At 54.5% G+C, this 13,725-nt stretch overlaps 1 protein-coding gene across 1 annotated transcript; it reads left to right on the top strand.

Moving 5' to 3' along the window:
• Positions 1–5,560: 5,560 nt before the first annotated feature.
• Positions 5,561–12,773, top strand: IRF1 (interferon regulatory factor 1). Its single transcript, XM_074313487.2, has 10 exons — positions 5,561–5,836; positions 6,848–6,939; positions 8,179–8,278; positions 9,063–9,239; positions 9,365–9,414; positions 9,515–9,647; positions 9,832–9,954; positions 10,443–10,492; positions 11,333–11,474; positions 11,796–12,773. Exons 2-10 carry the CDS (start codon positions 6,853–6,855, stop codon positions 11,918–11,920), a joined length of 987 nt encoding a protein of 328 aa, XP_074169588.1. The 5' UTR covers positions 5,561–5,836; positions 6,848–6,852; the 3' UTR covers positions 11,921–12,773.
• The last annotated feature ends 952 nt before the right edge of the window (positions 12,774–13,725 follow it).

Below are 13,725 nucleotides of genomic sequence, written 5' to 3'. Positions count from 1 at the left end.
CTCTCCGGAGCGGCCTGGCGGAACCCGGTTGGGGGCCGAGGCCTGAGCTAGGGCGCTGAGTAGAACTGGGCTGCCGGCCTGGCTCCCCCCCGCCGCTCCCCCGCGCGCAGGCATGAGCCGAGGTGGGAGCCATCTGAGTGCCCCAGCTTGGCTCGGCGCCGACCTCCGGCGGCCAAAGCTGCGAGTCTAGCCCGAGTCAGTCTGGCTGCAGCGGATGGCACAGTGCCCAAGCGAGGGGGACGCAACGCGACTTTCCCCTGCAACAACAGAGAGGTGGGCGCCATTTCTGTGCGCCTACTGTGTGTCCGCCAGCCCCGGGAGACTAAGGGAGGGAGCGAAAGGGACGATAAGAAGGAAGGGCAGGGGCATTTACAAAGGGCTCTGCAGCCATAGTGTTACTAGCTTCGCCTGTGTGTGTGTGCGGGGGGATGAGGGGATAATGGGCACAGAGAAGTTTAGTAACTTGCCCGCGGTCACACAGCCTGTAGCTGCGGGGCTGGCTGCAAAACCGAGGCCCGCAGCGGGAGTCTGGGTGGGGAAGGAGGAGGAAGTAGCCTGGTCCCGGGGCAGGTGAATTGCCTGGCGAGGCGGGGCAGCCAGCTGGGGAGGGGGGAGGGGCGGTCTCAGGCAGCCACCAGGGCTGCACCGCTGGGAGGCTTTCCTTTTCTCCCGCCTTCCCTCCCTTTCCAGGAAGCCAGCCAGCCCGGAGCCGGCTGCTCACCCTAACTCACCCTCAGCCGGAGCTGATCAGGAATGTGGAAGTTGGCCCAAAGGGCTTGTGCCCCCTCCCCTGCAAATACACACACCCAGTTCAGACCCGGGCAGCGTGAGCGTGGGTCACTGGGGGGCGAGGGGCTCCAAACCAAAACTCAGATTCCCCAGGGTGAAACAGGGGTGCTACTTCCGCCCCTAAAGGCCAAGAAGCCTGCGGGGTGGGGTGGGGGGGTCTGGGAGAACGACAGTGGGCACAGGCGGTGATGCAGGACTCATTCGCGCGGGGGAGGAAGGTGCTGCTCCTGTTCAGTCCCACCCCGGGTGGTGGCTGTTGCCGGGGACCAGAGCCCTACCTCCCCGGCCCCACCCCCCACCCCCCCGCGCGCCTAGAGGATGGGGCCCACGGGGCGGACGGGGAGCTGAGGCCTCTTTCCTCCCAACGCAGTGTTTATAAGAAATGAAACTGCACAGGGCATCAGCGGCAGCCCACATTGACACCCTGCTCCCCCTCCGGGGTTCCGGAACATCCCAGAGCACAGGGTCGATTCCTCTGCCCGCTCTCAATAGCAGAACCTTAGTGCGTTCCCAGCCAGCTGCAGCTCCCACTCTGCATTTAGGATTTTTATAACTGCCCAATGTTTATTCTGCTGTGTCATACAGCATTTTTGCCAGAGCTGTGAGAGGGGAGGGGTTAGTCTCGTGCCCTAGCATATCCCCAGGGCCAAACCTGGAGTTGAACCGGAACGAGAGTGTGATTTGTATTTGTAAAATGAATTAAGAAACATCTTCCTTTCTCTCCAACTAGGCTCCTTTCAGGCAGGGTGAAGATGCCTGGCTTCTATTCTCAAGCTTTTGGATGCTTTCAGATGACTTTATGCCCGATTTGTGCTCTGAATTTAACAGTTTAGAACTAACTGCCTGCCTCCCAGGTTTGCTGCGAAGTCGAGATTGATGGCTGGGAGGGACTTTGAGCATCTGGATCTGGAAGACTGGAACACCTGCTGGGGGTGCTTTGGGAACCATGGCCACTTCTCTGGATAGCAGATCCCACAGGGACCCTGGGCCGTCCTACTCTCAAAGACCTAGTTCAAGCCTGGGTGTCCTGCACCACGGACTAACTGCACACAGCTCAGGGGGACGGCAGTGTTCTGAGAGCCTGAGGGAGGGGGCTGGGGACAGAATTTGGTCTACCAGGGAAGAGGCTCCCACAGGGGTGATCTTGCCTCCAGCATCCTGATTGCTAGCCAGCCAGCTCCTCCTACCAGCCTAGAAAACCCTAATGCAGAGAAACTGCCCAATAAATCCACCCTCAGCGAGAGACAGTATAGATGGGAGGCGTCCTGTGAGCCCCTGCTCCAGAGCTAAGCTCCAACTAACTCCACGTGCAGGTGTGAGGAACTCAGGCCTCTTGCAGAAAAATGCAGACTGTTCCCCAGAAGGTCACCACTCAGAAGGTGATAAGTGGAGAAAAGCCAACAGGAAAGTTAAGGGTGAGGGAGTTTTGAAGAGGGGAAGGACTTCTGCCTGGCTGCTTTGGGGGGCACTTCATAAAAGACCAGGCATTTGCTCTGGGCCCTAAAATGGAGACTGAAATTGAACTGTGTGGGGAGAGGGGGTAGTGAGAAGGGGAGAACTGAGCTTGGAGGGGGGAGGGGAGTGTTGCTAAGTATCCCAGGAAGTCAGTAATGAGGAGCAAATGGACAGAGCAAAGACATGAGGGAAAAATACAGTGTGTTCACAGAATGGAAATGCAGTGAAAAGTTCATGCATTACTGTTAATACTACATGTCATTTGACTAATGTTTTACAATTTAAAAAGGAGTTTGATAGTCTATCAAATTTCATCTTCACAACAATTAGGAGAAATGGGCGAGAGTGGCTCTATTTTACAGATGAGAAAATTGAGGCCCAGTGAGGGACAGTAACTTGCTTAAGGCCACACAGCAAGTAGCAAAAGCGCAAGAACCCAGACTTTCAGACTCAAATCCTGTGTTCACTCCCACCGCCCTTTAGTTACTGCCAAGGGTAGGGGAGCTGTGGGAGAGGTTAGAATGAGATCCTTGGGACCAGAATGAGCAGTGATTTGAATGTGGGGCTGAGGAATCTGGGGGAACTCAGAAGGCTCCTGGGTGGTCCTGAATGTTAGGGAGATCATCCTTGTGTAGAGGCGCATGCAAGTGCACGCCCCAGGGGAGGCTGTGACAATAGCAGTCCGGTTCTGGAATGTGAAAACATGACCTGGTGTGGGGGAAGGAAGACCCGGAGGACCAGGTGAAGCAGAGGGAAGGAGGATGGGAAAGCCTTCACCAGAGAGACAGTTGGAATTAGGACGAGAGAAAGCTGATGGGGACGGTGTGGAAAGGGGAGGCCAGGAGTGCTGCTTGTGTGTGTGTGTGTGTGTGTGTGTGAATCCATAGATATGGTTGTAGGGGTGTCTGTCCAGCAGTCAGCCAGAGCTTGCGTTTGGCGGTCACCAGCCCAGAGAGGATGGCTGGAATTACAGAGTATGAGTATTTGGATTCAGAGAGGGGAAAGGGCCAGCCCTGAATTACTAAGGAAAACCTAAGGAAGGCTCTATGTGTTCTGCTGAGCATCACAGGGAATGTGTGATACATCGTAGAATGAGATTCATCAAGAGCAGTTACAACAACAATTTGAGGTACTTGAACAGGGTTTAGGTTTATTTTATTGATTTGGAGTACCCCCAATCATGATAAGCAGATTCTTCTTAGAGGCTTCAAGATAAAATAGAATCCCGAAAGTTAAAAAAATAATGTCAAAGAACACTTCAAAGATGTAAATGACAATTTCATTGGTAAATCCTAATATTGGGGAATTTCTCCTAAGCAAAAAATTATTGATGTGTGCAAAGATTTAGCTACACAGTGTTGTTTGCATTATGAAAAAATGGAAATAACCTAAATGTCCTACAATAGGGGAGTAATTGGGTAAGTTTTTATTTATCCTAATGATAGAATAATCTGTACCCATTACAAATGATTGCAGAAGTACATTTCACGACATGGAAAGATGCACATTACATATACACATACAGATTAATATCTGTGAATTAATATAAAGTGCTTGTTTTAAAGCACCTTTTACAGTCTTGTTGCCTATACAGGGTCATTGTGGTCAATTTCTCGGACCACATGAAATTCAAACTTCCTCTCCCTAATCTCATTCTGAATTTTTCAGTGGTTATGTCAGGTTCTTAGGGACAGGACAAACACCCATTTGCTGCAGAGAACAGACTTCACAACGTGGGAGCCACTTGTTTCTGCTCTTCTTGCTGAGAAGGTCTCATCTGTCACTTAAAGCACCCCAACCATTCCCCTTCCAGGGCCTCAGGACCTTCCATTTTGCTTAACACCCAGGTAGGCTCATTCCTTGCAGTTCCTCCCTCCTCTTTGCTTCTGCCAGCTCCTGCACCCACCACCAGAATTGGCTTAACCCATCCATTTCCTCTGTGGGAAGGAGGCAGTGGAATGAGTGGCAGGTGGAATGCTGCCTCAATGTGTTTATTTATAGTCTGCATCATTGCAACTGGGTGCTGTCCTGGAGGGAGAGCTAGGGTGAAGGGCCTGACACAACCAGCTCTGCTACGAAGAGCAATTTACTTCTGAGTCAGCAGCTTTGGAGAGGTGAAGGAAGGAGTAGTCTGCTGGGCCAGAGTTCTGGATAGAAAATGAACGCCCAGTCCAGCCTCTAGGAGTACAGGTAAGGCAAGGTCTAGCTGTAAGCACAAGAGTTAACTAGCCCTGGCACCTGGGCTCCCTAACCCTTTGGCTAGACCCATGGCCTTGGCCAGCCCTAAGAAATCCCCCCATGCTGCCCAGAGCCTCTCTGGGCCAAGCCCTGAGTCCCCAGAGACAACACCAAAGCTGACACTGAGAAGCTCCCTTGCAAGGGCCAGGAGAGGCTGTGGAGGTGGCCTTAAGGTAGGAGTGCTAGAGGGACCAAGTCTACCCGCCCGCCCCCGCCCCCCAACTCAGCAGTCCTGGCTTCTCTGAAACCTTTCTATCCCCTTTCCCTAATGCCAACTGTGGGGCAGTCCCAAGGATGCAGACCGAGGAGGGGGAAGGTGTCTCCCTGCTCACTATAAGGCTGGCCCGGGACCTCACAAACCACGCAGCATGGGGCAGGGGGCTTTACAGATATCATCTCTCTTCCACTAAACCGGCCAGGTAGGGCTATTATTTTGTAGTTGAGGAAACTACGAGGTCCGGAGTCCCTTGGCAGGCTATACCAGCAGCTGCCAGACTGGGATTTCCTCTCGCTCAGCATCCCCAGGCAGCACCCCCAAGCAGGACAGGCTTTCCTTTACTTCCTCAGGGCAGGTGAGTGGCCTGAAGGTGGGTCACCCCTCAAGAAGGGGGCAGTGTGAGGGCTGAAACCCTCCCTTCTTAGTATCCCATTAGCAGCTTGAGGAACCAGCCTGGCTTTCAGGAATTCAATCCCGGTGTCCACTCTGCAGAGGGTGGCAGGTGCCCGGGTGATCCCCTCACCTGCGCTCAGGAGATAGACGTCTTCACCCTCCAGAGAGGAGGGTGAGATGGCCACAGGAGCTAGCAGGATGGGAGAATGCGGAGCGGGGAGTAACTGCAGGCCAGGGGCTTTCGGCTTTCCAGGACAGCCTTTCTCAGTGGCGAGCTGGGGTGGGGGTGGAGTGGGAGCTAGCGGGGCGGGCCCGCGGTCGCCCCGGGGCGGCGGCGCCGGGCCGGGGGTGGGGGAGGTGGGGAAGAGCTGCCGCCCTGTACTTCCCCTTCGCCGCTAGCTCTACAACAGCCTGATTTCCCCGAAATGATGGGGCGGTGCTGGCCAATAGGCGCCCTCGCGGCTCTTTAGGAGGCGGGGCCACGCCTGGGCTGGGGGAATCCCGCTAAGTGTTTAGATCGCTGGCCGGAGCCGCTGCCCCGGCAGAGCGCGCCACTCCTTCGTCGAGGTAGGACGTGCGCCGGAGCAGAGGCCGAGCAGAGCCCAGCCAAGCCCAGCCAAGGTCAGCCGTGCCCAGCGGCCCCGCGACCCGGGCATCCTCTTCCTTCTCCCCGCTCTCACCCGGAATCGCGCGCGCCGCGCCAGGACCCTCGGGCACAACCGCTGGTTCGCGCCTGCTGCAGAGGTGAGCCCGCCTTCGCCGCGGGGGGTACCAGTGGCGTCGAACAAAGGCCTGCGGGGCACGAGGAAGTGGGGGCCGAAAACCCTAGGCGGGAGAGTCGTGGGAGCACGGCGTTGCCTGGGCCCCCGCGCGGGCTCCGGAGGGCGCTGGAGGAACGGCGAGCTGCAGCGCGGGGAGGGCGGGCCGCGGCGTGAACCGCCCACTGGCGGAGGTTGCAGGCGCCCGGCCGCTTTCTCAGATCTGTGTGCGTGAAGCCACCCGGGGCCTCTGGCTGGCGGGGTATGTTGGTTGCGCGCATCCATAGGCGGTGCGGAGGACTCGAGTGTAGGTCCGCGCGTGGGCACCCGGTGCTCCTCGCGGCGGTCCCAGCTCCGCTTCCAGGCCCCGGGTTTCAGGCTGTCTATGCAGGTGGCAGGGACTGGGGCTTGTTGCCCTGAGTGGCTGGAGGAACTGCTGGAGCTGCGGGAGGAGGCGCCACAGGTGTTCCATCCGAACGCCCGAGCCAGGCCGGAAGGGTTAGCGTCCCAGCCTCCGCACTGTGGCTGTCAGGGTGGCGTAGGGTAGATGGGGGTTGGGGCAGAGTGACTCCTTGCCCATTAGGGAAGGTGCACAGCTCGGGACAACAACTAAATAGGGAAATTTCTTGGAATTAAGCAAAAGACACCCCTCCTTTCCCAAAGGATTTGAATTTGGGGAGAAAAGTTCTGGTATTAAGATATCTGTGTATTATGTCTCATTTTCCTGCACATAAATCCTGCAGCCATCACTTACCTGCATGTCTCCTCCCAAGACTGTCTAGGAGGAGATGAGGGAAGGGGCAGAAGTGTTTTTGCCCAAGATTCTGAAAAGATTTGAAGGGCAGTTTTATTCCAGTGAAAACCTCCCCGCGATTGTAGTACCTGGTACTTGGCTGAGGGCCAGGGAGGGTACCTGAATGACATGGGGTGGGGCAGGGTAGTGCCCAGGGTCTGCTCAACAAACTCCAAACAGGAGCCTTCTGTCTTCTCTTTACAGCCAACATGCCCATCACTCGGATGCGCATGAGACCCTGGCTAGAGATGCAGATTAATTCCAACCAAATCCCAGGGCTGATCTGGATTAATAAAGTGAGTGTAACTCTGGGTTTTTCTGCCACATTTTAACCCATGTTCTTTGGGGGACCAAAGCGTCAGATGCAACTCAAAAAGGGAAGTGATAGGGAGGAGGCAGATGTGTTTCCCAGTGGGTCCTGCATGCAGGGAGTGTGCAAGGCCCAGCCCTGGGCCCCACTTGCCCATCATTTGCCTTCCTCCCTTCACAAAGTATGGGCAGGGCACCCACCTGAGGTCACTGACAGTTTCCAGCAGCTAGACTGTCCCAGCATCTGCAGAGGTGGAGTTCTGGTATCTCCTGAGACAGACCCCTACAAACACATATGGCATCCTGCAGGGCTCCAGTCAAGACAGATAGGAGGCAGAAAAGTGGGCACTGCTGGCAGGAAGGTGGCTGGCTCAGCAGGGGACCCAAGAATTAACTTTGTACCAGTGTCCCAGGCCCAAGAAGCTCCTTGCTGGTGCATGAAGGGCAACACAGGCCCTGCTAATTAGTAATAACAGTATTCATAATAATAGCTACTGCTTACTGTGCACTCCCCACAAGTGAGTGTGGCACCATGCTAAGTATGTTACTTACATTGTGTCATTTAATTCTCAAAATAGCTCTGTGAGGTAGAGCCTATTAATATCTCCATTTTCAGATAAGGAAACTGAGGCACTGAGAGGTAGACAATGACTTTGATTCCAAGATTTAAACTGAGCAGTCTGACTCAGAAATCTGTACTGTGAACCATCAGTAATGAGAACAGTGAGGCCTTAGTCTTTATATTTGTCAGTGTGTTTTCTTATTTCACAGAAAATGGTGAGGGACAAAGAGGTACAGTGACAGTGCCAGGGTCACACAGGTAGTCAGCATCCGAGTCTGGCCCAGGGCTCCTTCAGGTGTATGGCCAGGACCTCCTGTGTCCTGAGCAGCCTCCTCCAATGGACAGAGTTCTCATTTCCATGTTGGTACTGACAAGCCAGAGAAGCATCCCAGGGTGCACTGTATGGGTTCCAGCACATCTGTGACAGGCAGAGGGGGGGGTCTTTGCTGAGCTGATGGTGCCACAGCTTATTTGAACCCCTTCTGAGCCATCCAGAGCTATACAGTAGCCTATTTAAGCCAGGATGGGTCAACCCTAGCCAGCTGTCAGGGTGAAAAGAGGAAGTGAGCCTTTTCCCAGACCTGGGGGGCTGGGCAGATTTAGGCCAAAAGCCTGTGGTCTCTGAGCTGACACAGCCTTGTGTGCATGTATTTGTGCTGTTCAGGAGGAGATGATCTTCCAGATTCCATGGAAGCACGCTGCCAAGCATGGCTGGGACATCAACAAGGATGCCTGCCTGTTCCGGAGCTGGGCCATTCACACAGGTGTGTGACTGCAGCCCAGGAGGAGCCAGGGAGGGGACATGGGGAGGCACTTCTGGTAACACGGAGGTTTGTCCCTGGCGTCTCTGAGCAACTTGAGATGGTGTACAGAATTCAAGGGTGGGCAGGGGCAGACCTGTATTTCTGGGGAGAGGAGCCATCCTTTCAGCAAGTTCTCAAAGGAATTTGTGAAGCAGAAACCTTAGGAAGTGTGGCTTCAGGGAGTTTGGCTAGATTGAAGTTCTTCCTAGCAAAAGCAGCTGTGAGCCAGGACACTAAAAGAGACCCAGGCCTGCCTTTTTCTTCATGTTGACCAAAGTCCTTGTCCCAAGACCCATCTGGTTGGTGGCCTCCTTTTATCCTTGAGGGATGGGGCTCTTGGCCCATCTCAGACCAGTCAACCCACCTATCAGTAACTGCTCTTTGATGCCTACTTTGTGTTTGGAAATATCAGATAAGCCCCAGACCCTACCCTCTGGCTGCTGCTAGGCCAAGCAGGGACACCGGGCATGGTCCGGGACAAAGAGCACCTCGAGTGCTTCCGCCCAGGCCCTTCAGTGAGGCCTGCTGGACAGATGCATTTGAGTCAAGCCTGGGCATTGAGAAGGCCCAGGGCCCAGGGCTTGTAGAATGTCACCCAGGAGGAATACCTGCTGGTTTGAGCGGTGAGGATCTCTGGCAGCACGAGAGCTTAGAAATACTTTTGCCTTCCTCCTCCCAGGCCAGGGGGCCGCTGAGGATCCCCACCTATGGCCCTGACGATCCTCTTCACTCTCCTGCCCATTAGGCCGATACAAAGCAGGGGAAAAGGAGCCAGATCCCAAGACATGGAAGGCCAACTTCCGCTGTGCCATGAACTCCTTGCCGGACATCGAGGAGGTTAAGGACCAAAGCAGAAACAAAGGCAGCTCAGCTGTGCGGGTGTATCGGATGCTCCCACCCCTCACCAAGAACCAGAGGAAAGGTATCCACGGGCTCTGGGTCCTCAGGAAACCCTCAGAGAGGGAGTGAGGGAGGGGGCGGGGAAGGGGGAGGCCAACTGGGGCCGGCATGCCTGTGCCAAGGCTTGACAGCCTGTCTGCCCCACAGAGAGGAAGTCCAAGTCCAGCCGAGACACTAAGAGCAAGGCCAAGAGGAAGGTGAGTATAGTCCTAAGCAGCCGGCCTTTGGTCACCTGTGTTAGGTGGGCAGGGGAAGAAGTGCCACCAGTCAAGCCTAACCTTCTTGCTCCCTCTGCAGTCATGTGGGGACTCCAGCCCCGATACCTTCTCCGATGGCCTCAGCAGCTCCACCCTGCCTGACGACCACAGCAGCTACACAGCTCAGGGCTACATGGGGCAGGACATGGATGTTGAACGGGCCCTTACTCCAGGTGAGGTGGGCCGGGCCTGGCAGCGGCTACCCAGGTCGGGGGGATGGCTCTTGCTCTTGGGTCTAGGAGGCAGTGTGCTTTCGGGTGGTGGCCAGTTGGAGCTGGCTGCAGGTTGGCGGGTGCTGGGTGTCTTGCACACTAAGAAAGCAGCCCGCTCTGACCTGTGGTTTCTGCTGTCCTGAAGCACTGTCACCGTGTGCCGTCAGTAGCACTCTTCCCGACTGGCACATCCCAGTGGAAATCGTGCCGGATAGCACCAGTGACCTGTACAATTTCCAGGTGTCGCCCATGCCCTCCACCTCTGAAGGTTTGTGCTTCTGGAGTCTGGCCTGCTTGCCTGACTGTTTGGATCCTGGGAGGCTTTTCCTAAGGGAGAAAGATGCTCAGAATTCCCATCTGGTGTTGAGCTGACTGTGGCGGGCTGGAGAGTAGAGGAAGGAGGCAGGGGCTGCATTTTGGTCTAAGGTTGCTGGTTCTCCCAGCTCCTCTGCAGCCCAGTCTCCAAGGGTGAGGAAGGAAGCAAGGGGGTGGGAAGAGGTGTGGCTTCAGGGCTTGGGAGGCTGAGTCACCAGGACAGTGTCCTGTTCTGGAATCTCCATGGCAGGCAGCTGTCCACTGGGAAGCGTGCGTGTGTGTGTGTGTGTGTGTGTGTGTGTGTGTGTGTGTGTGGACAGGGGGACCTGAGGGGGCTGGCACTGTAGGATGAGCCTGGCTGACTGCCAATAAGTGTGGAGGGGAAGGGGTACCTGCTCAGTGAACCTGGGGCCAAACCTCTCTGTTCTTCCCCATCCACAGCCACAACAGATGAAGATGAGGAAGGAAAATTACCTGAGGACATCATGAAGGTAAAGCTCCTTCCTCCCTGGGCACTCTTGTGAAGTGGCTGCTGCTCAGGGAGGAGAGAAAGAACCCAGTGAGAGCTTCCAAATCGAAGGGTAGGCAGCTACTGCTGTGACCTGGCTGCTGGCATAGTCCTCCAAGTGCCACATCTATGTGGCTGGGGACCACGCCCTCCTTGGCTGGTGGGAAAGACACTAGAAGTGAGGACAGGAGGGAGGCCTGGTTTCCACCATACTGTCCTAAAACAGGCCTTGGGGCCTCAGAGAGCTCTGAGTCAGCCACCAGCAGGACCATGTCCCTGGCCCGCGTCCTCCGCCCCAACATGCCCCAGCCCTGCTAGTCTGGGAAATGCACATCAGGTTTCAATAATCAGCCTTTGGGATCTGTAATATGGTAGGGTGTTTTTTTTTGTTTGTTTTTTTTGTTTTTGTTTTTAAGCAAGTTATCCTCCAGGGTTTTGTTTTTCGGCTTTAGTTTTAAAAGTGAATACAAAAAATGTTTTGCAGTAGTATGCATGAGCATGAGACATGGACATAGTTCCTTATCTCTAGCTTTCCTGGTCATCTTTTCTGGACTTATTTTGCTAACTCTTGCTTTAAGCTGCACTGCCAGTGTGTCCTTACCCAGTTGAGAGGGAAGTCTTGGAGATTTGGTGCCAGGGTATGGCTCTGAGAATATGGGTCCAGGACAGACCCTTATGTCCCAGGCCCCTGTCCTAAGTGCACTCATCTGCATCCATCAGAGAATGTGAAAATGGCTAAGAGTAGGATCCTGGCTAGGAAGCTTTGGCTCATTGAAGGCAGGGCCACAGGGTGAGTGATGGCTTCTTGCTCCTCTGTCCCCAGCTCTTGGAACAGGAGCAGTCGGAGTGGCAGCCAACAAGTGTGGATGGGAAGGGATACCTGCTCAATGAACCTGGGACCCAACCCACTTCTGTCTATGGAGACTTCAGCTGCAAGGAGGAGTCAGAAGTTGACAGCCTTGGGGGTAAGAGGCCCCTAGATCCTTGTGGTTTCTCAGAAAAGGGAGAACCATGGAGTGGAGAGGGGGGCGGGGGGGGGGGTTTGGGGGCAGGGCCAGGGAGCAGCAGAAAGAGAGGTAAAGCATCCTTGTTCAACCCATCTGGGTACAGACAGCTTGTAAATTGGCTGCTGCTCCCACACCTTCAAGTTTGCCTAAAGCTGAGGTAGTTGCTGCCGTGGGATGGAAAGCAGAGGCTGCTGTGTCTGGCCTTCCGGGAGGGGGTGGGAGGGAGAACACACCAGCTCCCACCTGCCATCCTCACATAACCTTCTTCACATCTTCTAGGGGATATCGGGCTGAGCCTACACCGTGTCTTCACAGATCTGAAGAACATGGACACCAGCTGGCTGGACAGTCTGCTGCCCCCAGTCAGGCTGCCCTCCATCCAAGCCATTCCTTGTGCCCCGTAGCTGGGCCCCTGGCTTCCTTTTGCTCTCCTAGGCGAGCAGGATCTGGCATCATGGTGGTTGTGATACAGAGAAGCAGGACTCCTGTGGGCCCCTTGACATGCAAAGTGTGACCCCACTGCTGAGTGGGGATGGGGCTGCCCTCCTTGGGACAGTGGCTTTTCAGTGCCTGGCAGGCCAGAGTCTGGGCTCCTCCTGTGGGGTAAAGCCAGCCCTGCCTCCTGGGAAGACGGGCTTCTGAGATTGGTGTCAGGTGGAGATCTCAGACAGGAGTCACTCTTCCAGCTTTGCCCTCTGAGCCCAACTGCCTGGAGGGGGCCTCGTCACTGAGCTGGCCTGAGGGGACAGATCAGTGACCTCAGAGAAGCACAGCACCAACCCCAGGGCTGGCTCTGCACTAAGACAATTGCACTAAATGAATCTATTCCCAAAGAACTGCCTCCCTTCCCAGCTGAGCCCTGGGACTGTCCCAAAGCCAGTGAAATGTGAAGGAAAAATGGGGTCCTGGGGATCGTGCTCCCTCAGCCTCAGGAGCTCTGCCCTGTTCCCTGCTCGGGCTAAGGGGCATGGGAAAAACATGGCACTTTTTCTTGTGGGTCTTGCCACGTTGTTAATCAGAGGTATACACTAAGTTTCCCATGAGCCTTTGCATTTATTTATACAGTGCCTTGCCCTGCGCCCACCTGTCCCTTCAGGCAGGCCCCGGCAGCCCTCAGCAGGCCCAGGGAGGGAAGTGTGAGTGCCCTGGTGTGACTTTCAAAATTGGAAAAGCCACCTAACGACTAAGTCATATATGACCAAATATGTACATGTGTGTAAATATGTACATTTACCTTTTTATAAAAAGTTAATTGTTCTAAGGGGTGTGGCCTTTTATTTAGAGGTAAATTGTAGATGATTTTACTCTCTGTAGAACTCATTCTTGGCATCCTGGTGAGCCGTGATGTGTGCCTATTGCAAAATCCTTTCAGTTACGTTCACAGAGAAAATGGCAGGAGGAGGGGCTGATCATGGCACAGGGACATGCTCATGTAAATATGGTCACGAGCCCTTGGCTTGGTAGCCAGGACAATGAGTTGAATTTGGGCTGCTGGGGTCTAGAGAGTATTAGGCTTTGAGTTCTTCTCAGGAATGTGTCCTGCTGAACTCGAATGCAAGTGTACTCAGGTGCCACGCCAGAAAGCTGACCATTGGCCAGCACAGTCCAGACAATCAGAACAGATACCAGCTCAAAAGAGGCCTGAGGCCTGCTGTACCAGACATTACTGGCTGTCCAATTTCCGCGGTCACGGGAACGTTTTCTCTGCTCTCCAGTAGAGTAGGCGGTCACATGTGCTAACTGAGTACGGTAAATGTGGCCGAGGAGGAACTGAGATTTACATTTAATTAGTTAAAATTTAAATAATCACATGACCAGTGTGTACCACATTGGACGATACAGGTAAATACTAGATTGGGGGCAGATCTAAGGGGGAGGGACTGGGTGGCTAGAGAACACTGGGGACAGGGGCTTGGGCCTATTTACCTGCCAGTTCAAGAGTATTTTACTATTTTGACAGCCAACAATAATTATTGGTGCTGAATACCAGCCCTGCACTGCACAGTGAAACAGGTCCATGCGTGAGTGTGTTAGGAAAACCTTGGGTGACCTTACATGAAGCAGGTTTCCCTCCATATCTTTTCCGGGTTCTGGCTGGGCTAATGCACACAGGATCTCTGTAATGGGCTACATTTGATCAGAAGAGGTTTCTGAAAACCACAGGTTGGGAACCACTGACAGATGGCAAAGCCCCCTTCAGATAATGCCC

Source organism: Rhinolophus sinicus, chromosome 5 (assembly GCF_057876585.1).
Source record: "Rhinolophus sinicus isolate RSI-liver-muscle chromosome 5, RSI-T2T, whole genome shotgun sequence".
In the NCBI taxonomy this organism is placed as follows: Eukaryota; Metazoa; Chordata; class Mammalia; order Chiroptera; family Rhinolophidae; genus Rhinolophus; species Rhinolophus sinicus.
This window is presented reverse-complemented; position numbering and strand designations above follow the sequence as displayed.

Excerpts from the sequence above, each read along its gene's own strand:
- IRF1 (XM_074313487.2), top strand. The coding sequence starts at position 6,853 with ATGCCCATCACTCGGATGCGCATGAGACCCTGGCTAGAGATGCAGATT. Across the intron at positions 9,240-9,364 it reads CACCAAGAACCAGAGGAAAG|AGAGGAAGTCCAAGTCCAGC; the intron begins GTATCCACGGGC and ends TCTGCCCCACAG. Across the intron at positions 9,955-10,442 it reads CATGCCCTCCACCTCTGAAG|CCACAACAGATGAAGATGAG; the intron begins GTTTGTGCTTCT and ends CCCCATCCACAG.